Source organism: Apaloderma vittatum, unplaced genomic scaffold (genome assembly GCF_000703405.1).
Source record: "Apaloderma vittatum isolate BGI_N311 unplaced genomic scaffold, ASM70340v1 scaffold11196, whole genome shotgun sequence".
In the NCBI taxonomy this organism is placed as follows: Eukaryota; Metazoa; Chordata; class Aves; order Trogoniformes; family Trogonidae; genus Apaloderma; species Apaloderma vittatum.
In genome coordinates, this window is record NW_009722307.1 from 6,194 (window position 1) to 30,432 (window position 24,239).

At 37.5% G+C, this 24,239-nt stretch overlaps 1 protein-coding gene across 1 annotated transcript; it reads right to left on the reverse strand.

The window, feature by feature from the left end:
* Positions 1 to 1,608: 1,608 nt before the first annotated feature.
* TANGO2 (transport and golgi organization 2 homolog (Drosophila)) lies at positions 1,609 to 17,928 on the reverse strand. Its single transcript, XM_009871729.1, has 8 exons — positions 17,803 to 17,928; positions 13,272 to 13,360; positions 11,411 to 11,530; positions 10,309 to 10,423; positions 5,765 to 5,835; positions 4,260 to 4,413; positions 2,276 to 2,380; positions 1,609 to 1,856 (listed from the first exon to the last, which is right to left on the reverse strand). Exons 1-8 carry the CDS (start codon positions 17,856 to 17,858, stop codon positions 1,736 to 1,738), a joined length of 831 nt encoding a protein of 276 aa, XP_009870031.1. The 5' UTR covers positions 17,859 to 17,928; the 3' UTR covers positions 1,609 to 1,735.
* Between the last annotated feature and the right edge of the window lie 6,311 nt (positions 17,929 to 24,239).

The following is a 24,239-nucleotide window of genomic DNA, read 5'->3' on the forward strand; positions in this document are numbered from 1 at the left end:
AGCTATGGCTGTTTCTTTGCATCTAAAAATAACACTCTGATTCATAAAAATACATGGTTCAAACAGACATCAGAAAAATAAGAGAGGGCTAACCATTTCCCACAGCTCAGAAAGACACCTTGGACGGTGCCAAGCTTGAAACCACGTGAAACCCAACAGGACTGTATTGATTGTCTTGCAGTCAGGGTGGTCAGGAAGATACATAGCACTGAATCCACAGCTCGTTCCTAGCCATGCAAGCAGTCCTGGTACCCAGAAGCTATCCAAATATGCACATAAAGGAAGCAATTGACTAAATGTCGCTTTAGCATCTCCTGGCATTTAGAAATCTGGAATGGCCTTTCACAGTACTTCACCTCGATGACAAGTCTAGTTTCCTGCTGCCTCCGTTACAGAAACACACACAAGTGAGAACATGTGAACACACAAGCCTGAACACGTAAGAGCAGTTGCACATCTTTGTGAAGGGTATTACAAGTCTTACTACTTTTAAATAATTAACAATCAGAGGCTTGTAATAAGAATATATTCAGCATATATAGAGAAGAAATATCACTGATCCATTGCTAACTTAATATTCATATTAAGTCAAAACAGAATACCGATAGCAGCAAAATAACTTTGAGTTTTAAAATATCTTAATACTAGCTAGAATCTTTTACCACCTACACTGGCACTGAGTAATTGAAAAAAGCATGCATTTAAATAGTTTTTTAATTCACAGGTGTTAGAACATATGAAGTGCATCTTAGTACTCACTTTTTCAGCAGTATAAGACTGCAATAACTTCACCTTACAACAAACACTTATTTTTACTAAAAATCTATAAGCAGTCACTCCGTGCTTTAACATATTAGAAAGAAATTACACCAAAATTGCACATGTAAAAACCAGCTGATATATGCAAGATTCATATTCAGCTTTTGTTTGCAAACAGATACCTATTCCTTACCTGTCTGCTGGAGAATAAGAAAACCAATATTGCTAATTAGACTATCCAGAAAAAGGTATCACAATATAAATAATTTCATTTCCATCAAAGATAAGCAAGCATGCTTCCTTGATTTTTTTAAGTAAAACTGAGCAGAGAACTGTTTCCTATCTACTCTCATATCAAGTTTTAGAAATAAGATATATTGCTGTACTATCTATAGGAATATAATGTAAAGAACACCCTTGCTCCACCTTCCCCAGGCAGAAGAATGCTGCACCATGGCACTGCTGAAAGTTTAAGTGTTAGCAAAGCACTTAACGCTACAAAGACAGCATACATTCATTTAACGCACACTGGCGTCAGCTAGACAATCTTAAAAGTGTATGTTGAAAGAAAAGTAAAGTTTGGTAAAACCTTCAGATAGAACTATAAATGCAGGAAATGTTTTCAGTTCCAAGGAGGGGAAACATGTTTAAGAGTCTACTTAAAATACCTTTAAAACAAAAAAGCACACCCACAAAAAAGCAATGACTTTGTCTCAGGCAAAGATGGCCTTGCTCTGGAGGGAAGGCGATATCAAACATTTATTTCTGAATATAAGTTGCTACTTGATGTAAGAACAGTTGTTCTTCTGGTTTTATCCAAAGAATTTGTGAGCCTGATAGGGCGTGCTACCAGTTTATTTCAACTTTTGCTCTCCTTGCTATTTTTAGCTTGTGGAGGCTGGCACAAAACATTTTCTAGAGCTTAACGGCTTGTTCTCTCGTTGCTATTATTACAAACCATTCAAATGGAAAGTTGTTAAGTGTGCAGTCTGAATTCATAGGTGCTTGTTTTCCACTGGTTGACATCTGCATCGATCATGTTGCGCTCTGTGAAAGTAACCCGTCCTTCGGAATCGATAAGAATGACCGTGTTTGTCCTGAAACATCAGGGTACAAAGTTAGGCCTTGCGCCCATTAGATAAGTCTACAGAGTGCAGTTTTACAGATAATTACATTTTTCTACTAAAAACACAATTTCACAGCTTCTTGCTAAGATCAAGATTACAGGTGGTCAGATCTGCTACTACACTGGCAAACCACGAGAACTCTCTTGTCTTGGACAAAACTACGTGTCACACTCCTCAACAAAGATGAACTATAATACGTGATTAAAATGCACATCAGCAGCAATCTAAGATACCAGAATACTAAAGCAATAAAATAAGTTACTAAATTATACTTAATTAATATCTGAGCAAATTTAAAGCACTCACTATAAAGTTAAAACTTACAGCAGCATAATTTTGATCTAACTGTTGATCCAGTACATGTGTATTTCCAGCTATGAATTTATTACCTTGTTCCATAACCCGGGCAACGAACACACACAGCTGCATACTTGTTCAATATAGGACGTATGTAATCCTTCCCTTGGTCTTCAATCGCAGGGTCTGGTAATTGACTGAAAAAATAATTTAAAAATAAATAAATTCTCCAATATTAACACATTGATCCCTCTTGAACCAAGCTGTGTTGACCGAGTGGCTGATAAATAACAATCACTTATCAAAAAGTACAAAAGTGTGAATTGTGTTCAAAGCTGAAGTATGAGAAAAAACAAAGACCAAACAGCTTGTAAGGTCTTCCCCAAAGCGATTCTTTCAAGCGTCTGAACTTTTGTCTCACTTTGAAAAATATTTTTCATATCTTGACAAGTTTTCCCACTTTCCTTATTATTCGTTGCCTGTCCTTCTGTATTTTAGTTTCAATTAACAATCAAGTAATTTGAAGCACATCACATAAATAAGAATTTTTCTAGTTAAGACTGCAGGAGTTCTTTTTCTGTCAAAGACAGATCTCTCCAATTCCTTGGAGCTTACCCGGAAAATACTTAGGAGAATTCTTAAAATAAAATTCACAAGCTTGTGCCCAAATACCTTGACATGTATTCCTATCAAACCTTGAAAGATATCCAGAGACAGATCTCTCCAATTCCTTGGAGCTTATTTGGAATACCCAGAAAATACTTAGGACAATTCTTAAAATAAAATTCATGAGCTTGTGCCCAAATACCTGGACATGTATTCCTATCAAACCTTGAAAGATATTTAGAAACACAATTTTATTAGAAGGCATATCAAGCTCAATTTTACTGTAATTAAACAAGTATCAGCATCCCACAGAAGAGATGCTAAGTTCACAAAGATCACCGCAGCATCCCTGGCTTTCCATTCCCATTACCAGAACATCTCTCAAATGCTAGCCATAAGTACAGCTTTTAATTTAAATAAAGATTCCAATTTTATTTATCAATATTTATGCTAGTGCATATCCGTGTGTTCATCTTTATTATGAAAAGATCATTTCACCTTGAAGTGTGCTTTGGAGAGATTACAGGCTTAGTTTTAAATACTGCTTTTTGTAAGTAAATATTCCCATTCTATAGTCAGAAGGTTTTAGATGAGATTGTACTAAATTACTGAAAATTAAGGAAAGATAATTTGTATTGTATCTTATACTGTTGGTTTTTTTACGAGGAAAAATTACACTCTAACAATTTTTTGAAAAATCACTTGATTGATACCAGAGGTAAAACATAATTAAGACAGCTTAGCAGACCTCCTCATTACTACTCATTGCTTGTATCCGAGTTACGTTAAAATATATTTGAATCACTGAAAAATGTCTGAACATTGAAATGGTACCAATTTCCTTTACTTCTACACATGTAGCTTCCAGGCTCAGGTTCACTGAGTAGGGAGTGCAGGAACCACGCTTGGGTATTTGCACTTATCTCTTGGGAAAGCAAATACTCCCCTATCTCCTTCCCCATTCAGGCTGTAACAATTGCACTTCTGAGGAAGGCAGCTGGTTCCACTTGCTTCTCCATCCTCTGTCTACACTCTGCGTAGCAATACAGAACAGCCAGCAGCTCCGAACACAAACCTGCTCATACTTACTCCGTACGCAGTAAGAAACTGAACTTTACAGTACACTTGGCCTCCACAGAGCTTACAGCAAGCAACTCACACACCCTTTGTCTTGCACTCATAACCCTCGGTAAGGGAAGTGCAATCATTAAAAGAAAAGGGCACAGAGAAATCTGTGTGCAGTCTATGAGCACTCAAGAGTGCAGTAATAATGTTTACTGTGTCTGCTGCTTAAAAATCAATATTGTTGAAAGTCAGTCTGTGGAGAGAAAGAATGCTACTTTAGCCATTACCTAGCTGCAATCAATTAACTTAAGGCTCAAGTTTCTTTTCTGTCAAAATAGTTTCTGTATGCAATTTTTAAACTGGTCATTTTGCATTCTGACTAAACTCTGGCTATCATGTTCTTACGGCTCTTGATTATTCATCACTGTAAGAAGCTCCTGCACCAAGTCTTCTTTGGTGAGGTCTTGACTTCTCTTGACCACTTCTGTGAAAAGTTGCTTCCCATATTGAAGTTTCTTCCATGGGGTATCCAACAAAGAATTGCTCAATCCATATATTCCTACACATTAAAAAAACAAACAAACAAACAATCAACAACTTAAGTTCTGGAGCAAATGAAATTAACTTACGTACTGAGCAGAAAATAAACTCTTACCCCACACAATCTGAGTGACAAAACCAAATGCCATCAGCAAATTCATCATACACCTCTTTTGATAATTTACTTACTCATCCCATTGCCAGCTTTCATTTTGCTTCAAACATGAGGTCATTAAACTATGTATCAAAGATGTTTATCACGTGATTTACAGCAGTTACTTTTAACCTCTGGTTTTCTAAACACCGGAAGTACAACACATTTATATAATTTTTGCAGTTTAGTCTTTTCCAGTTTAGCTATATTAATCCTAATTTATTTTTGCCTGATTTTACTCTTGTAAAACACTGCAAAACAACATCTGACGACAAGAAGGAGCTTTCTCTTTAGAGGTACTGTATATTTCTCACCACAATCCAAAGCACAAAGACAGCAAACTTCATCTCTCTAAAGGCAGCCAGGAACGCAGAAAAGGAATTTGTTGTTCAAGCACTGAGACCAGAACTACCTTTGCCTCAGTCCTCACGTACCTAAAATTTGTGATTCAGTTTCTCATTGCAACAAGTGGTCAGATTTATTTATTTATTTTTAATGTTTGTATTAAACCCTGTTTTGTGCTTGTAGCTGTACAAAACCTAACAGCCATTTCCCAGAATTCATGCTCTAATTGCTGCAGCAACTATTTACCTACTGGCAGCAACATTTTGACCATTAAGCTAAGCAGGAAAAATAAGCCACTGTCATTAACTGTTATGAACTGGCTAGACTGCTCCGAGCCTTCTCTGTGTCTTTGTCCATTTACACTGGCATTTCGGTGATGAATTCTGGAGTACTGCTCTGTGTAGTTGGCTAGGAGAGGAGTAGATTTTAAATATTATAAATCATCCTCCTAAGAGAGAAAGAATTTCATTTGAATTTTTTAAAGCCAACCCTGTCCCTATGCGAGCACAATCACACTATGCCTTTAACACTGCTGAGTAAGAGACTTATGATCAAGTTCACAAACCTTTGAAAATTCCATTCCTTCAAACAGACATCTGTCCTTCAGTCTTAATTATATCTCACTAATTGCAGTGCAGGTGGGTACACTGACAAAGATAGAAGCTTTTAATGAACTATTTATTTTTTACTGAAATTTATTAGCGAATACTTACATTAATTTATGGACCTTTAAAAAAATTAAAATATTAACACAAAGAAAACGTTCTGAAGACAATGCTTAAACAGCTAAATTACTAGAGCAATATAGCTGTATTCTTACTCCTTTAAAGTAACAAAAAGTAATTCACAGACCTTTCTGAATAAAACCTACCAGGATTTAGGAAAACAGGTTCTGGTTCTCCTTTGTTTCCATAGTAGCAAATTACATCTCCTTTGGTGGTACTGAAAAATATAAATAAGAATTTCTCCTAGAAAAGCCATAAGCTTCTATATTTGATTACGCTCTAATTTCATGCAATCTTCAAACACAGCAAGATGTTTCTCCCGCTGTTACTACTGGGATACCACAGCCCAGAGATTAATTGCCTCTGTACTAGCTGCACTACTGTCAAACAGTACTATAATAAATTTTAAACATAAGTGCAATAAAACTCAGTGAAAACTCAGAATGGCTACAAGGAAAGTAGCCAGGCTTAATGACAAAAATCTCTATGGTTTTGAGTATCAGGAGATGTAGCTCCGTGGAGGAAGGGGGCACCTTAACACAGAAGGACAGTCCCCCACAGCAGGTAACATTTTCTCATAACCCTTTCTGAATCCCTAGGGAAGAGGCTGACTACTGTGGGCCACTTCACCTGGCCTGCTTATGGCAATGTCACAGGGCACAGGTGGGTCTCTTACGTGACAGATACGCATTCCTAGGCTGCTTTCAGATACTCTTAGTATTTGCAGCCTCTCTCTCCGACGGTAGGTGCTGGGTTCAGCACTTGCTCTCTGGCGCACAGCTCAGCAGGCAGGACTGCACGTCATATTCAAAGACGGCTTCCAACACTGCAAATAACTCACTCAGAGGTGGTATCAGCATGTCCAAATAGCATAGATTTTTAAGTAGTCATACTGACATTGCCAAAACAAATACCAATTCAATGATAAGAAAACAAATTAAGTCATCAATGAGCCTTCTCTGTTTTGTGGGAAATGGAGGGTGGGGAATGGACTGACAGCTCACTCTTAACATCCCTCAGTTCCATCAGCTGACACAAAATAGCGATTCCTCGAATGGCTAGCAGTTGGTGGGGTCAGGGTATCTCTTTTTTCCTTCTCTGTATTTACTAGGACCCAGCCATGAGATCATATAATTCTATATTTCACTCTAGTGATTTACTTGTTCACAGTGGAAGAAAGTATTATTCCAGTTACCACCAAATACATTCTGACTGTAGTTCAGCTTTTAGTTTGTCCCCTAAGACAGCAGACCCCAAACCCACAAAACTTGCAGTTAAGACTGAATTTGGATTGAGAAACATAAACCATAAAACATTGGAGAAGTCATTTCCGTCTCCTCATTTCTCCTGAGATGAAAAGACATATCTGTGCTTTGATGCAAATAAGATCACATAGAATTCAATCTCATTAATGATGTACTGAAAGTTAAATTGCTCTGCGTAAGTTAGCATCTGTTACTCAAACATTAATAACAAGCAAAACAGTCTTGATTTAGCTGTTTATATTCTTCTTAAAAAGCCATTCTGAAAGATGTTCTACAGCATCCTTTACAAGACAGCCAAATGAAGAGGTGAATATTAACTTATTACTTATACAAATCTGAAGAAGCAAGAGCAGGAACACAAAAATCCCCCACATATAGTTGAAATAAAACTGCCCTTCCTCTGTACAATACTCTTCCTCCTCCTAAACTGTGTTTCATTGAGCAAACTATTTATATTGTATCTCAAAAGCAAGTAGTACTTTGAAAAATATAATCCATAAAAATAATCCAGCTGGAATTAATACAATACTGATAATGACTAAGCACAGGGAGAGCAAATAAACCACAGTTACAAACCAGGAAAAGTTGGCTGCTAATGGCTTATTTTAACATTAGCATTCGGACCATTAAAAAAAAACAACTACAGTAGCAATTACAATACATAAGATGATTGTACTATATTTAAGCAAATAAAGCAAAATCATTAAGGTCATTACAGGTTGGGGTGGGGTTTTTGTGGGATTTTATTTTAGCTAAGACTTTTTCTTAGAGTCCAGTCCAGCCTCCAACAACCTTGTTCCTCTTTATTTGGACCTATTGATAGTCAAAATTGGAGGAACAGCAAGACTGCCTTCTTAGAAGATAATTTTGCTGCCACACGGGACTCCAAATAGACACTGCTCGCCATATGGCATACACTCAACATAAAAGTACATTTAGCATAATGGGATGAGTATTCATAACTGTCATACTCAGCAAGGAGAGCAAGATGATAAACTGAAAATAGCAGAAAATTGAAATACCAAGTATTTTTTCAATACAGGATTCTTATTAAAAATGAATAGTATTTAAATCAACATTATGAGATGTCACAAAGCAAATAGATTGAAGTGTCAAAACCCCTGCATATTTAAAGAGTCATACCACGCTGTGGAAATAAACAAGAATGTATGACCCATAAGGTGGTTTCCAGCTCTCCTTCTCACATCTAGCATACTGTCATCAAAATAATACAGACAGGAGGTAAAAAAATTATTTTCCCAAAATGTGTACCTGAAAACTCCAACACTGTAAATCTCTAAACATGCTGCTTACAGTCAGCAATATAATGTGCTCCGATAGCCCTCCCCAACAGCGCTTCTTTCACATTCTCAGTTTGAGCTTCCTCTCCATCTCACACCACTTGAAGAGCCGATCATTATTTCTTACACAACAGACGAATGTTGAAACCCGTCTTCAATCTCTACTTTGAACACTAACATGGCCCAGCAAGATAACATCAACTACAATAGTGTTTTCTATTTACCTGGAGAAGTAGCTTCCATTTCTATATGACATTTCTCTCAGGAGTACTTCTAATTTCCTATGATGACAAGTTTACTATCTTACAGAAATTGCTCTGCATCATTAGCTTGCCAGGAATTTCATTTCATCAGAGTATCCAAGGCTAAGGACACGTCAAAATGGAGAAGTTAATCAACATATACAGATTTCAGTGTGATACTCAGCAAGGAATTACGACCTGTATCACCACAGACAGAATATTCAGTTGAGCAGACAATTGCTGATCAGCCTAGCACGAAGGAAAAACCAAACAAAACCAACACATGAATGATTGTCCTAACAAGTAATGTCAATCAAATCTACTTTAGTATCATTATACTAGCAGCCGTTATGACTATTCTATTTACCTAAATCAGAACAAAAACTCAAACTTACCTACTACTTGCTAGGTCACACCTTGAATATCATGTTTGCTTGAAAACATAGTAATATTATTTCTTCTGTTACCTTTTCAGTTATAGATAGCCAGCACATTTATAAAAGCTAACCAGAGAGCAACACGCAGCAGGGAGCTTAAGTAGTCAAATCCTCTGACCATGATAAACATTTTGGGAAGTGTTTGGTGGGATAATGAACCTTGTAAAGTAGAGAGCAAAAATAACAAAAAGCAGCAAACTCTGTGCTCGCCCAACCTGCTTCTGGATTAAACTTCTGGAAACGTAAACCTATACACTTATTTCTAAGAGGGCATACCAAGCAGAAATACCTCCTGGTCTCCTCACAGGTAGCACACATCTGCCTTTCTATATTCATTCTTTTAGACTTCAATCACCTATGCGAGTTTCATTTCACTTTTCCATCACACCATGGCACATTTAAAACTGAAAACTTGCACGATTTGAAATAAAGGCCTTCCTTAGGAAAAAAAACACAGAAAACCCAAACAACAAAAACCCCCAGACTTGCAGGAGAGTGGGAGAATAGGGAAGAAATGACTGATAACTCTGAACCACTAGCTGAAAGTGGTCTAATACAGAAAGCAAAAAATGTAAACAAGAGGCTGGTTGTTGACAGGATCATAGAAGTTATTTTCACTGTAAATGGTAAACTACAACTCTATGCTTTAAGTTTATGTCATTTCCTGGAAGCATGAAAAAAAGCTGAGTGGGAGAAGGTGTCGCACCATCAGGTTGTCTAATAAGATTAATGCTCCTGCAGAAAGTGTGCCAAAGCAGTAGCACGCTCTTGGCAATTTATACCTGCTTACGGTCACGAAGCACGCATCTAACTGAGAACGGATACATAGTCTGGAGATGACTTAGCCCTGGATTTCCATCACAATGCAAATTAAAAGCAGCATATATATACTTGTGCACACATGCATGCAGGTGCAGTGAAAATAATCAAGTATCCAAGGTCCTTTCTTCAGCTACAAAAACTTGAAGAGGTTAACGTATTTGTTATGTGCTGGGTTTTTCTAGGCTTTGCGAGATTAACGATATACAGCCACTCTGTCAGGAATAATAGCCTGAAAGCTTTCACCTGTACTAATCCTGCCACAGCATGCCACCTCTCAGAGAAAAAAAAACTCTGAGAAACTACAGAGTGAAGGTTTCACTTCCTCAAAAACAAAAGCCACATAAGTCTTCAGGGTAAAGATTGACTATGGCCTACCAGGGAAAAGTTCACAAGAAGTTTTTACAGGAAGCAGTGACTAGAATACAAGATAGCCCTCCAGTGTTTTATAGATGAAAAAATAACAAAGGAAGTATGACTAGAGTAACATTAGGACCTTACATGCCAATTAACAAAGGAGATGCCGAGCTTTAGCCTGTGACAGGCTTCTGTACTGTCACACTTTTGGGCTACACCTCTGCTATTGTCTTTCTCCCTTTGACACTTGAACTGTTTTGTAGACTTACTTCAAGTCAGCTGCTAATAAATTAAATCCATTGTAAAGATGTCCTTCTACTGAGACTTTCTTCAAGTAAGAGTAGCTGTCCAGATCTGCAGTCAGGAAGTTTGTTACAAGAGCACCTAAGGAAGAGAAGCAGAGAGAGCAACTGTGTGTATGAATTCACTATTCCGCCAGGCTTGGTAAAACAAACAGTAAGACACAAGGTTTGTGTGTCACCAACAGGGTATAACGGGTAGGGGGTTGAACAAACTAAACAAGCAGCCTTGTTCACATCATGTTCTCACTAAGAGTTTCACTTTTAAGTACTCAATGGAAAGCGCTTGATTAAAATTCCTAAAGAATTCTTATTTACTAACTACTCTATACTGGATGTGCCTCTCCTCCTGCCCTGGCAAACTCTTTCTTGTCTTGCTTCATTTTCCTGATCTATGACCCTAAAATGAAATAAATATGACATGGTTCATTTGTTTCTCTGTAGAACACCGTTTGCCATTGCAATACAATCCCAATGCAGCACTACTTGACAAACAGACCTGGTTTTACCTGAGAAAAAAACCAAAACAACCCAAAACCAAACCACCCACAGATGTGCTCTTTCATAAGCAGCTTTTTTCCTATTATATCTGCTCCTCCGATTTATCAGTGTGCAGGAGAGAAGGGACTGCAGGGATCTTTACGCTAACCTCCAGCACAATCGAAGTTGCATTGTTTCCCTGACTTAGGTGTCTGAACAAAGCCATACATGTTTAAAGAAGTCTACTATAACCAAAATCTAGCTCAATGCCTGTCTAAACTGTTGTGACTGTCAATCCAAATTACTTTCAATAAAGGACAGCTGGTGCTGCATTTCTTGTCTGATTGTAACTTCAGGCTCTAGGGACTACATTTTGTTTTACTTTTGCCTACTTGATTAGAATATTACTATGCGAGTCAAGTTTCCCATGCAGGCACTAAAACTCATCAGTTCACAAATATTGTTCACAGAACATAACCATTTTATTTGTCCTTAAAGTGATGTTAAAAAATTAATACTGTAATCATAACTATTTTACTGAGACACCAGGGCTTGTACACTTTCTTCTTTTTCTATTTCTACTCCTTCATACCTCTTCCTTTTGCATTTTTATCAATCTTTGGCTGCATATAGTTTGTCAGGGCTGCCATCTTGCCTTTCTTACTGATTCCCAGCCATGTCCCACCTTCTTTTCCTTCTTCCATATCCAGACCTAATGGAGTAAGTAAGAGTTAAGCTATTAATTTAAAAAAAAAAAAATCTGAAGCTTACATAAGAATTTCTTAATGCATACCCTGAGTCTTGATCAGGCTAGATAAAATGCAGTAGAGTCCAGAAAGACAGTCTTGTCCAAGTGAGGTAAGCCTACTGAAACGACCTGCTCTCCAGTTCTGTACTATCAAGTATTCTCCAGCTTAACACAATGAGAGATGAGAAAATTAAATGTAAAAGCAAAATTATAAGCCTTGCCTGTCTGCTAGAATACATATAAAACAGGGTAGGCTCAGGTACTTGTTCGGTCAAAATGACAGTCTCAGAAGATTTATGTTACTTGCAGGTTTACATTCATAAGTAACCAGAAAAGATGAGAGCAAGCTAGGTAACTGCTGAAAATCTTGGAGGCTGGTAACAATAATTCACATCGAGGAGGGAGACCCACAAAAGTAAAGACCACAACCAAGCTGTTGAAAGAGAATACAAGTTAAAAAAAAAAAATAAAATCCACTACCACTTTGCAATGATCTCATGTTAACCAGCAAGTAATTAATGGAAAAATAACACAACACTTGTACTACTGTTCTCAGGTAAAGAACTGAACGGCACCCACACACACATAAAGAGACAACGTGTTGACCAGTGCTCAGTGATTAACACATACTAACTCCTGTTTCCCAAAATTACTCTAAAATGCAAAATATTTTTTGTTTTTAAGTCACACAAAGAATAAATTTGATTTACTTTAGTTTAACGTGCTGCTTTCATTTGAGATAACATTTACTCAAAGGCATGGGGGATCTCCACATACATACTCTCTGGATGGAGAATATACCAGTTTCTTATGCCAATTAAGGACAGAGCTCCCCATGGTACAAAAGAAAAAATAAAATCAAGGCACTTCAGTTTTCAGGATAGCTTTTTGTTTGAAACTGCTACACAGCAGAGGAAACAGCATCCAGAATGTCTGGCACAAAACAGAAATGTCAGCCAGACCTTCACAAGCGAGTTGTAGTGCAGTGGGAGTAGTTTATCCTCACAGGCCTCCTTGCCAAAGACAATAACACAGAGCATCGACTAAGAATATTTGCAGAGTTGAAATATTGCATTTAAACAATGCTTTCTCTTCCAGAGCTTCATTTCTGTTTCTGAGAAAAGTCAGAAGTATTGATTATACTTAAAAATGACTACAGATGCAGTCCCAACAAAGCAGAACCACACAGCTGAGCGATGGTACCATCAGTTCAGCAAAATGTAGGCACAAAACGAAAACTGACAGATCAACAACTAAAAATATTCTGTAGCCTATAAATTATTAACCAGTAAGAAATGAGTAAGTTTTCACTTTGAGGTTTGGTTTAATGTTTTCAATTCACTGTTATAGACAATGAATTAAAAAAAATACACCTATTTTAAGAAATATTTCAGAGCATCTGACAAAACTAAAGTAATTGTTTGCAATGGATAAATTAATCTCGTACTTCCACCGCATTTCTTGGAATGAAATCAGTTAAAGAGCATAAAACCGTGAAAAAAATCCCACAAGATACTAAAACACAAGTAAGATTGTAATAGCACAACTCATCTTCCAAACTTAGGACAGGTTTTCCCCAGAAGTATAGAGAAGAAGCGTGTTTCTCTTTAGAAATGCAACACCACCATCCCAATAACAAAAAACCCAAACTAAAATTACTTTATAAATTGTATGAAAAACACTCCAAACTTAAAGACATACATACCACTAAGGATTTCATTGCTGCTGTCCCAAAAATCTGCTGATTTGGATGGTCTGTGGTAAAATTCATCTCTGTTAGCTGCTAGAATAAGCCTGTAGAACACAAAAGAAAAAGACAGTATTTCTTACAGAAATTTCTTAGCACAGGTAGAAACAGAATGGAATTTGTGCCACAGCACTAGTTAATTTTAAGTATGAAGCCATCTTTTATCCTCCCATCTCACCTTTATCACTCAATGTAAAGGTTGAATGACATCTCACAGCAGCCTTTTCTCTCACGCTTGAGATATATAGCAAGTCTATGTTGTTGTGTGATTAATACTTGCAGTGCAAGAGACTGAGTTAGGAACGCTTAAGCAATCTTAAGATTCCTCACCACGCGAATTACCAACTTAATTGAAGAAAATTTAAAGGTAACCCACAGATTTTATAGGTAACTTGTAAAAAAACCCACAACCTGAAGCATGAGAGTGTGTTTTTACTGGACCATTACTTACGATCATGTAGTCATAGTATTTTTTAATCTCATTTCAACACTAAAAGCCCTATCTGTGTAGTTCAAAAGATGCAAGCCAGTACCTAGAGCAGAGCTAAATTTGTGAGTCTCAAAGGTCCAGTCCCATGGAAACTCATTTGAAGAAATGACAGCATGCTCAAGAGGGCAGACAAGTAAAGGGAATGTTATAAAACATAACAATCAAGCTATATTGGTGGGTCTTTCTCCTTCTGTTTTTCATCAAATTTTACTTTTTTTGCATGCACAGTTGCTTGCATAATCAGAGTTCTACCAGAACAGTACGACAAAATTGAATCGTTAATGAGTCAGGTCTTGCAGCAAAGAAACTACAAGCAGCCCTGGAGGCTACACAATCAGGAGGTAGAAGGAAGTTATGAAAATAATATGCAATTGAAAACCACTGCCAGATGAAATCCATTATTTATATTTAGAAATAAGCACATCACTTGACAAGACCAGTTGCTGTCCTGACAAAAAGTGTGCTGCAGCTCTTCACATGCCATCTAAAATCTGGTAATTTTTGAATACATGTACTTTGTTATCATAAAGGGCACCTGCAGACTTGAAAGGCCAAATTCCACACTACACTTACGAAGCAGCTGACGTACAAGATAGGATAGACCTTCCTCAAAAGCTTCAGGCTTGGCAGCAATGCAGATCAATCAAATTTGATTGATCTGCAGTTTAAGCCAGTCAGGCCATGACTGTAAAGTGGTAAATTTGAAGATTCAGTAGAGCCAGACATTTTTAGAGGAATGCAGGAGTCTCCATTCTTGGCCTTTGAAAAGCAAAGACTGTTTCTCTGTCCATCTCATTCAGCAGAAGTTATCAGACCAAAGCAACTTGGTTGACGTACTCCCTTACAGATAGTACAACCACCTTTCCTGAACACATTTACTGAAGTCATTTCACTAGCAGCGTCCGTGCTGGAACACTAGAAAGAAAAAATTAGGCTGATCTGACTGTGCTCATCCATCTTTCAAAAGGGAGAAAGTTAACATTTTCTGTCACACAAAAGCAATGGACGACAGCATCAGAGACAAAACGTCATTACTTATTTCAGCATTAAATAGGTGCAGGCTACCTATAAAAAAAAAACCTTGAGCGACAAGTGTTACTGGGTTATTTCTGATTTTAAGTGTTTTTCACTGGTAGAACACTCTCACCTGAGAAGCAGGTCATGCATTTGGCTGCTCCAAACAAGGGCAACAGACAACGGTAACCCTAAGCAAGCCATACGCCGGAGACTCGGGGCAACGGGTGACCGCAGAAACCCTTGTGCACAGCTCCAGCGTGCCGTGCCGAGACCCAACCGCTAGAGCTGCCCTAGTCCTCCTCAGCATTACCCATTGCGTGACTTGCCTGTACTTCAACTGCGAGATTGTGAGTGTTCCCCCATTCTCTCCAGCTACGTTACTTCACGTTTCATTTTAACGGAATGCCGTCTTTCCAAAACCTGCAGATTTTCTTCAATAGTTTCCTATAACCTCAGTATCTTCTTCACTATCAACTCCTCCTGCCAGTCGCACGTCAGTTACATTTACACAGTGGAAGCCAGGTTTGCCACTGCCAACTGAATTAGACCTCCTAATTTACATTCTAATTTTTAAGCCACAAAACACCAGAATGCCTTTGGTAATTCTTGACATAAAGCCATGGTTTGTTTATAGTATCTAAATACTAAAAATAAGGAAAGTCTTTCTGGTGTGAGTGAATATTCCCCATATCAAGTTTAATACACAGACTCCTAAATTTAGCACTAGGCCAACACACATCTTCATTTTGTCTTTTATGAAACATAATCATACTAAAAAGGAGCACTATTAAGCAACCCTCATCTTCTAATAAATTGCAAAAAGCCTATTCAGCTATTTTTATAGTTGAAATAATTCAACTGCATTAGGATTTATGTATTAAGATTTATTTTAATGCTTAGGCAGAGAGAGGTAAACACGAGAAATCATTCCATTAAAGCAATTTCCTACAATATAATTCAGTTCCATAAAAAAGACTATGATTATAGCTTTGAAGCTTGAACCATGTATTCATTTGTAAGACGCACACAGCATAGTTCAGAAAGATGTAAAGGCAGCATGTTACCTTTGACAATAATAACGGACTGTGTTTGTTACACCGCACTAAGCTTCACTATAAATAGGCCTGTAGAGAGAACACAGAGGAAAAAGGAGAGAAGAGCAAGCTGCCAGGGTACAGGAAGACAGATCCATTAGTGTATCACAGAGGGGAACTGGAAGCTTTTTGCTTAATTAGGTGCTCCTGAAAATTGGTCAATGTACTGCTCTAGAGACCAAAGTCTACCTGCATGGAAAGTTCTCCTGAGCATTATGAAGAACATACTTTAGTTTAAGAAAGTTTATTGGCTACAAGAAAATGGTTAGTCTTTTGAACAGAGCTTTAGCATGTGTGTAACACATGAGTTGCTAAACGTAATTTTTCCTGACAAGAGACTAGTAGAGAGAGGTCTAACTTGGTCTAATGCCCATAACACTGTTCAGAGCACTAGGGGGGCTGGGTACCACTATCAACTGATGTTCTGACCTGTGTCCCCCAGAGAGCTGAGGCAAAGGTGAAAAAAAAGTCACTTAGAAACAATTTAAGAATGAATTTCCAACAATCCTCTGAATAAGGAAAAGCAAAAAAGATTTAGTTAGGGTGTGTTAAAAAAAAGAGGGGACTAAAGATATGGATCTTATGTTAAAATCTGACACCACAAACACTATGGTCAAAACAGATGGCTCGGAGTAATTTATTTCAGAGGCTTAGAGCAAGACATCACTTACAAAAGGTACGGAGAAAGTTAAATACAATTAACTATTTCTGAATTTTGGCCAAAAGGCGTTTTCCTATTTTGACATTGATAGCAAGTTGGTTTCTGCTATAAATCAATAATTTCAATCTTGATGCATTCTTTTTATAGGAAACAAGCTACTGCAAATTTTAGTTTTAAATATTGATCACGGCAGAAAGTTCACTTGGCAAGCAACTACAGTTTACATGCAAAGGATTTTCCGAAGAGGCATCAAAGTGATGAATCTGTCTTTTGCTAACTAGCAACACAAAGCAAGGCAGACCAAATAAATGGATATATTAATTCAGCCCCAGTCACATCATAAACAAAAGCCCTTTTTAGGCAGATTCTAGGTGCAAAAAGGTATGCACTCTGTGGACAACTAAAGTTTCGGTTCCCATCCTTTCTTTCTACAAACTGGCATCTGTTTCTCGATACAAAAGGGCAGAAAAACAAGTCAATGAAAGGCACAATGACTTACTGAGCACACCAACCCTGACAGTTTCTGAATAACAATGCTTGTACACCACAACGTAATATGGAACCTATACAGTAGGCATAAATACAGAAAGCAATAGAACTCTACAGTTTTCTCACTGGCCTGAAGCGGGTTTTTTTGGTGACGCTTTCTACTACATACTGATAGCACTCAGAGACAGTGATGTTGGATATGGACTTTTAAAATGAAGGGCTGTAATGAGGCAGAAAACTATTACAGGAAGTTTAGTGTATGGGAAGCTGCTGTACAACATCATCACATCCAGTAAAACATCCCCAGAAGCCTGGATGCTTAGTCTGTCTTAAGCTTTGGGCTAAACATTTCATACACGTGGCTATTCATTTATTACCTAAAATTTTAATTGAAAGCATATTTGGGAGAAGGAGAAGGCTAGGACACTTACTCAAGGTTCCTTATTCTCCAGTTCACAGCACTACTTTTTTACAGCATTTACCCTACACCACATGATAGATCACCAGCAAAGGATCCACAACTAAAATGTTGAAGCCTTTTGATGTAATCTAAAACCAAAGAGTTTTCATAAGGTTACATGAAGTCCTTAATGGAGAAAGTCATGAAGATAAACATTACAAACGCGTAACTCAAGTGAGTATTATGTGCTCGGTTCGCAATTCAGATGTTGGCTAGAAAAAGAGATGGTATAAAAAAAACTATAGAAGTAAGTCTGTTTCAGTCAGAACCATCTTTACCTGTACGCATTTTTTGAAACTGGTCGGGGGTCAAATTTGAATAGAAGGATGCACATTGAAGAATTGACGCTTAAATCTTGCTTCTCCCACAAAGGCTCAGTGCAAAGTCATTCTGTAATAGCCTACAAAGTAAATAAAGATTATCTATTACACTACAATTTATAAAATAACATTGCTTCTATGCTGAAACATAAAAATTGCAATGTTCTCACTAATTGCTCACAATAACAAAAATAAATAAAACAGGACTTCCAAAATAGATTTATTTCAATCAATGGTTTACTACCAAAATTCTTATGATACTTGTTTCAAACTTACGCTTGGCTAATTCAGATTTTTCGGAAAGAAACTAGCATAAGACAAATACTGATAATGTCTATAGCGCTAGCAACACATGAAAGATAGACTATTACGTAATTTTCTCCTCATTACCAATATAGCATCACTACTTTTTTCCCCTGTCTTAAGTAAGGCAAAACGCTTCTGTTAGAATAAAAGCCGAAAATAAGACTCAAACTGTTGCAGAAGCTGGAAAAAGCCTGATCAAAGGTACCCCCAAACCCATAAATAAAGTATACTTTAGGCCAAGCTATTCTCGAAGTATTATTACTTACTATAGAGAAAAACACTAGGTACAAACAGAAATATACTGGACCAGAGCATATATTTTGATGAATAGTTTCCAGCACTTGAGGTTCATTTAAAATTCCAGCCATGATCAAACAGCATAACAAATGTGCTTTCTATTTCAAAACCACGTAACAGCTTTCAAATATTTTGTGTTGCCTCAATGTAAATTTTTCTGGTGACAAAAGAGCAGCCTGATCTTTACTTTTTCTGACTGCTGAAACAATTACCAGAGTACTATCAACCAAACACACAAACCCACAGTTTACTGCTACCGAGAGCTTTTTCTGTGCCAGAGTTTTCAAGGTAGGTGAAGACAAGAGGGCACGGGCAGAAATCAACACCAAACTCCAAGGCCAGCTGAGCAACCCAGGGACTGGAGCAACTTCTGTACTTCCAGATATGTAAAAAGTGTACCTCTTGCTCTTTAATTTCCACATCAGTTACCTTCGGAGATATTAGGAAATGGATGATCTTGATTACATTTTGCATTAGCAGAAGTAGAGCTGCAAGTGCAGCATTTATATAGATTTTCATTATTTTTTAACAGTTTGCCAGTAGCTACTGGCTCCTGTTAAGTCACAGCTCAGCACTACAATTGCTGTAAGAGTGAGCTTGTGCCACTACAGCAACCTAGTATTCTGGAAAGGCTCTTCCATTGCAGGAAAGAACTCAAAAAGAGGTGTGACACCCCTGACATGCTCAACAAAGCCCAAGAAAATTAGTGCAAATGAGTATGTGTGCATATCTATCTCACAAAATATTGTAAATTATGTCCCATGACAAAAGGAATTTCCCTCCCAAGAGGACTTCATAGTAATAGCAGCAAGAGCCTAACTATCCCAACTATTTTCTCTTTACCAGGTTACACCACAAGGCGTTAGAGAAAGAGAATTATATCACACAGCAGGCTTTCTTCACCTCTAACAAGTCAATCCCAAAATAACTGGTTTAGAAATTAACCACAAATTGAAGCAGCAGACTTGAATTTTGGATAATGGATTTAGTAGTCGCGTTTAAGAAGATCCACAGCTAGCTTTATTTAGAAAATCTAATTAGTTTTAAGAAGGCATTATCATCTTTCTCAGATTTCTGTTGCTGAATTTTCAACAGATTGCAATCTTATCGGACTTCTACAATCTGACAGTACTGGAAAAGTCTTTGCAAAGAAGCAGCAGCCCGATGGCTGTGTGAATTCATCTTATAAAGTTCTTCCTTAAAAGCCCACAAAAACATGGATTATATCTGCTAAAATAAAGGACAGATACCCTCAAAGAGCTTTAGTTTTTCTTTAAGACATACCAAAAAGCTGTATAAAAAAAATAAATCTGGATTGAGTGCTATCTTGCGTGTTGAGCAACTTTTTATAACACGTGACTTACAATTCAGTTTAACAAACTGTTACATTTTAATTCCAACGTTGCATGTCCTGTAGAAGGTAAAGGGCTACAACTTGACCATCCAGGTTATTTATAGCTTGCCCATTCAGAAATGAACTTCCACTCTTAAAACACACTAAACAAAATCCATTGATAAAGTGGTTCATGAAGGAAGTAACACACTAGAATAACACCGTACGCTATTCTTCACTGGTCTCTACTCCACAAAGACAGAGAAATATGACAGCTTCATTCTTTTCATCTTTTCCTCAGTGCGAGCATCAAGACTGACATTTATAAATATTAAGCCACGCCAGACTATTCCAGAAATAAAACTTAGAGCTCAGAAGAGATCTCTTTCAAATCTACACTTCTGAAATACCCATTTACAGCATCAGCACAAATACAATAGAGTAAAAAAAAATAATTATGTAAAGATTATGAAGTGCAAAGAAGTACATTTGGTGAAAGCAGGGATATAAAATACAATTTTAATGGGCAACTATTGCTAACTACTCTGGCTGACTATAGAGATATGGCTCCCAGTATTCATTAGGTGTCCTGCCAGATAATTAAATGGATTACTCGATAAAAAAAACCTGTTGACAATTAATCACGCATAAGACTACCATTTTAATAAACAGGTTTCAGGCTCCATTAGCTGATTTATTGAGTTTCCTTCAAATAATCAATTTCAGTCCAGCTGTTTGGGCAAAGCTACCGGTCAACAGAAAGCTTACACAAAAACTGCCCGTCAGAAAACAGCAGCCAAACAAGTCTGTAACACTCACCACAATTATCTAGAGGGACAAATGTTTTCAACGCTTCAGTGTCTTTCTAGAATCCATATTCATTACTATTAAGTTATACTGGTTTGGCAGAATTATCTTTTTGTCACCTCGTCAACTCTGCTTGATGTTATTACATTTTTTTGAGTTACATTTGTGCTTTTAGTAACTCCAAATATTAACACAGTTACTTATCTCAGGCTCCACCTGCCAGCCTTGGAACAAGTCTAAGTGTTTATAGGTCCTATATAAACTGTCCAACTCTTTCTTTATTATTCAGAAAGAAGTGTTTAAGTCAGCTAAAACATAAATAAATAGCAGTGATATTTAATTGACAAAGAGAGCAACCAATACATTTTGATATCTTCTTCGATCAAGGCCGACGTTGCATTTGCAAGGCCTGTTGTGTTTTTATAGCCAGGACTAGCTATTAGCCTTAGAATTCTTAAACAAAAACAAACTACAAATCAGACTCTAATTCGAATATTCTGAAATAAAAGACAACTAACAATCATAGAGAGAAAAAATACTGAAGAAAGGCTGTCATAAAGTCCATAAATATTTAATTAAAAAAATCTTTATACAGATGCCATCCTTTCAAGCTCATATTCACATAAAAGAGGGTACTGCAACTACGGGGACTAGTCCTAGTCAATAAAACAAGTTATCAAAGATCAAATTAGAGCAACAATCTCCCGTTCCTGTAACAGGTTTCTAGTTTGCGGTCTAACATGTCTAATACACAGAAATCAGCTTGACAAGAATTACAAACATCCTGTAATTAAACGTTCTGCTCCACATGGCACTGCTGATTTGGAAATGACATTAAAGTAAGTAACATTCTTATTCTGTGCTACTCCACTCTGTCAGACAGTACAGCGTGTTGTTTTCCTCATTTGAATGAGCTGTTCAAAGGCTGAGTGGCTACAAGCCAGCATAAGGTAGCGTTCAGAGGGACCATCAAGAGACCAAAACATGACAGATCGTGTGTGTGCTTTTCACAGGGTTCTGCTATCATTTGGGTGATTAGATGCAATCAGTTCACAATTTGGCATAAAACTATTTTACCCTTAAGAACTCCCAGTAGGAGCCTTTGAAAAATGAAGCCGTTGGTTTTGTGTTTTGTTTTCACAAATGAAGCATCATAAATAACATCTGTCACTCACCACAGTGATCTCAATTGCTTCTCAGCTGATCCAAAACTGTTGTTTAGGTGCAGTCTAAAAGACAGCTAAAGATCATTAGTCATTGCATTCTGACAGTTTTCTGCACCACAACAATAACTTACGGTCAGCAGTTCTAAAACTATTTTACTGCTTCTTTTGAATTTGTCCAAAGGAAACCAAACACTACAATCTTAAAATGCTCATAAAAGAATAAAATTTCATGCATTTTCTTGAAGTAGTGGAATGAGAGTTTATATATACATACATAAACACACACACATATACATAAACACACTGAACTTCAAGATCATGGAAGATAAAAGATGCTTCACTAGTTTTCAAAAGCAAACTACATTTTTTTTTCTCTCACAGAAAAGTGCCTCACAGTTGCATTTTTTAAGCATTTATTGAATTGCTTTTGACTTCTTTTTGTGTAGCATATGCTCCTGTTAAGTAATACTAATCATTAAAGAAGAGATGGGATAGAGGAATCCATGATCTGCTACCTTTTGGGTTGCTCCATATAAAGACAGTTTGTAACTAACCTAAGGTTTGTCATGCTACCAAGGTGAAGAGTCAAATCCTCACTGCAAGAGACAGCATTGCAGCATCGAACACTTAAAACAGAACAGAACATGTAAGGTGCATTCTGTTCCCAAGTTTGACAGGCTAATTTTATTTCCAGGTCCTCAATTTCTCTTTCTGGCATCTTACTAGACTAAGTAAACCAAAGAGCTTGCAAAAGAAACAAAGGACAGTAAACATCACCCTTCACCACACCAGGTTTGTAGACTAAGTAAACCAAAAAGCTTGCAAAAGAAACAAAGGGCAGTAAACATCACCCTTCACCACACCAGGTTTTAAAAATATCTGCAAGGGACAGAACAAGACAGCCTTTCCCCCAGTTCCTCGAGTGCTGACTTCTCCTCTGCCACAGATCTGCACACCCAGAGACTTGTGTTGAACTTCCTCCTCCTTTTAGGCAATGACTTATTTTTAGCTTTTGCAATTCTTAGGCTTTTTTTCAGCGGGAAATCAGCTACGAATCCTTTTGGGGGGCAAGAAAATCTATTTTCCATTTCTTATTCATAGAAAGTGTATGTTACAAGTAGCTAGAGGAAATACTTAGTGGAAGAATCATATATACTCTCTCTGTTCTTATGCTCTTTCCTAGATATGTTCCTCTAGACTCTTTCAGAGAAAAAATACCAGTTTATATTGACATTTGACCTGACACAGTATGGCTGGTCTTATATTATTAAGCTTAACTTCCCATGGCAGAAGAGCTGCAGTTATCATGTATATAAGAATGCTCTTATTCCCAATCTTCCCATCTCATCTAGAGTGACTCTGAGCTTACGACCTATCTTGGACATAACTTAGAGGAGCCATGGGGTGACAGATATACTACAAACTTGGGGGAAGGAAGGGACCAAGAAAAAACACAAACACACAACACTTAAGTACATGAAAGTAGTCATGCAAGTCCTTAAGAAAAAACAGTTCAAGCAATCCCTCTAGGAGGCAGAGGGCAAGGACAACACAACGTTCAGTCCTACTGTTAACATACTTATTTATTTAACTGCAACTCTATTTTTAATGTGCTCTTTAAACAAAAAGCATGCTCATAAAAGTAACTTGGCTGATCCCTATCAGCATCCAACAGTTCATTTAGAACTGTGCACACAAGAACAACAGCAGTCTCTAGGCCTACTGACTTTACTGCAGGTATTTTATAAATCTGGTTGTTTCTACTTTCGGGAATATAATCGCTATAACGGTAGACATCTTATTACTGAGTCTGGAACAAGTATAGTTAACAAGAGAGGCGCATAACTGCACTGAGGCACTGCTAAACATACAAGAACAATTACAGAGAAAGCCCACCCTTTAGCCCCTTCATTTAAAATATTAACTGAGTATTTCTATTGGAAACAGATAGCCAGTTGGCTTCAGTTAGAGCCGGGATACTTGAATGTCTGTAGAGCTAGGATCAGGTCAAACTGTGACCTGCTACTAAGAACTATGGGAAGCCTGAGCACAACTCCCCTCAAAAGAAGTTATTTAACTGAAAAAAAGGTCAAAATTCTGTTACATATTTAGTCTGTTAAAGACAGCAGAACACACAATGGAGAGCGAGCCAGCAGTTAAATGTGTCTCAGAGCATCCTGTGCCCTGTGGACCTCACACAACCACAAAAGAACCTTTTTCGAAACACCCAGTGCTCTCAATGCCTACAAACCGAAACACCAGGAGTTTTCAGCGTGACTGTTTCTTGACAAACTGCCATCAAAGGGTCACCCCACACTAAAACAACTACTTTATCCAACTCCTCTATGCGACACAAGCGCCAACTGGGCCAGGCGCCAACTGGCCACCACGGGTGCAAGAAGGAGATGCCAGCACAAACCCACCGAAAGCGTGTCGGTTGACACTTTAAAGTATTCCAGCAACTGCTGTGGGATAAATTTAGAGCA

What these genes read in the sequence shown, in the direction of transcription:
- TANGO2 (XM_009871729.1), bottom strand. Translation starts at nt 17,858, where the DNA reads ATGTGCATCCTTCTATTCAAATTTGACCCCCGACCAGTTTCAAAAAAT. An exon ending in TAAAAATGCAAAAGGAAGAG is followed by an intron (nt 10,424 to 11,410) that starts GTATGAAGGAGT and finishes TCTCTTCCTTAG; the next exon opens with GTGCTCTTGTAACAAACTTC. An exon ending in ACCTGTTTTCCTAAATCCTG is followed by an intron (nt 4,414 to 5,764) that starts GTAGGTTTTATT and finishes TTTAATGTGTAG; the next exon opens with GAATATATGGATTGAGCAAT.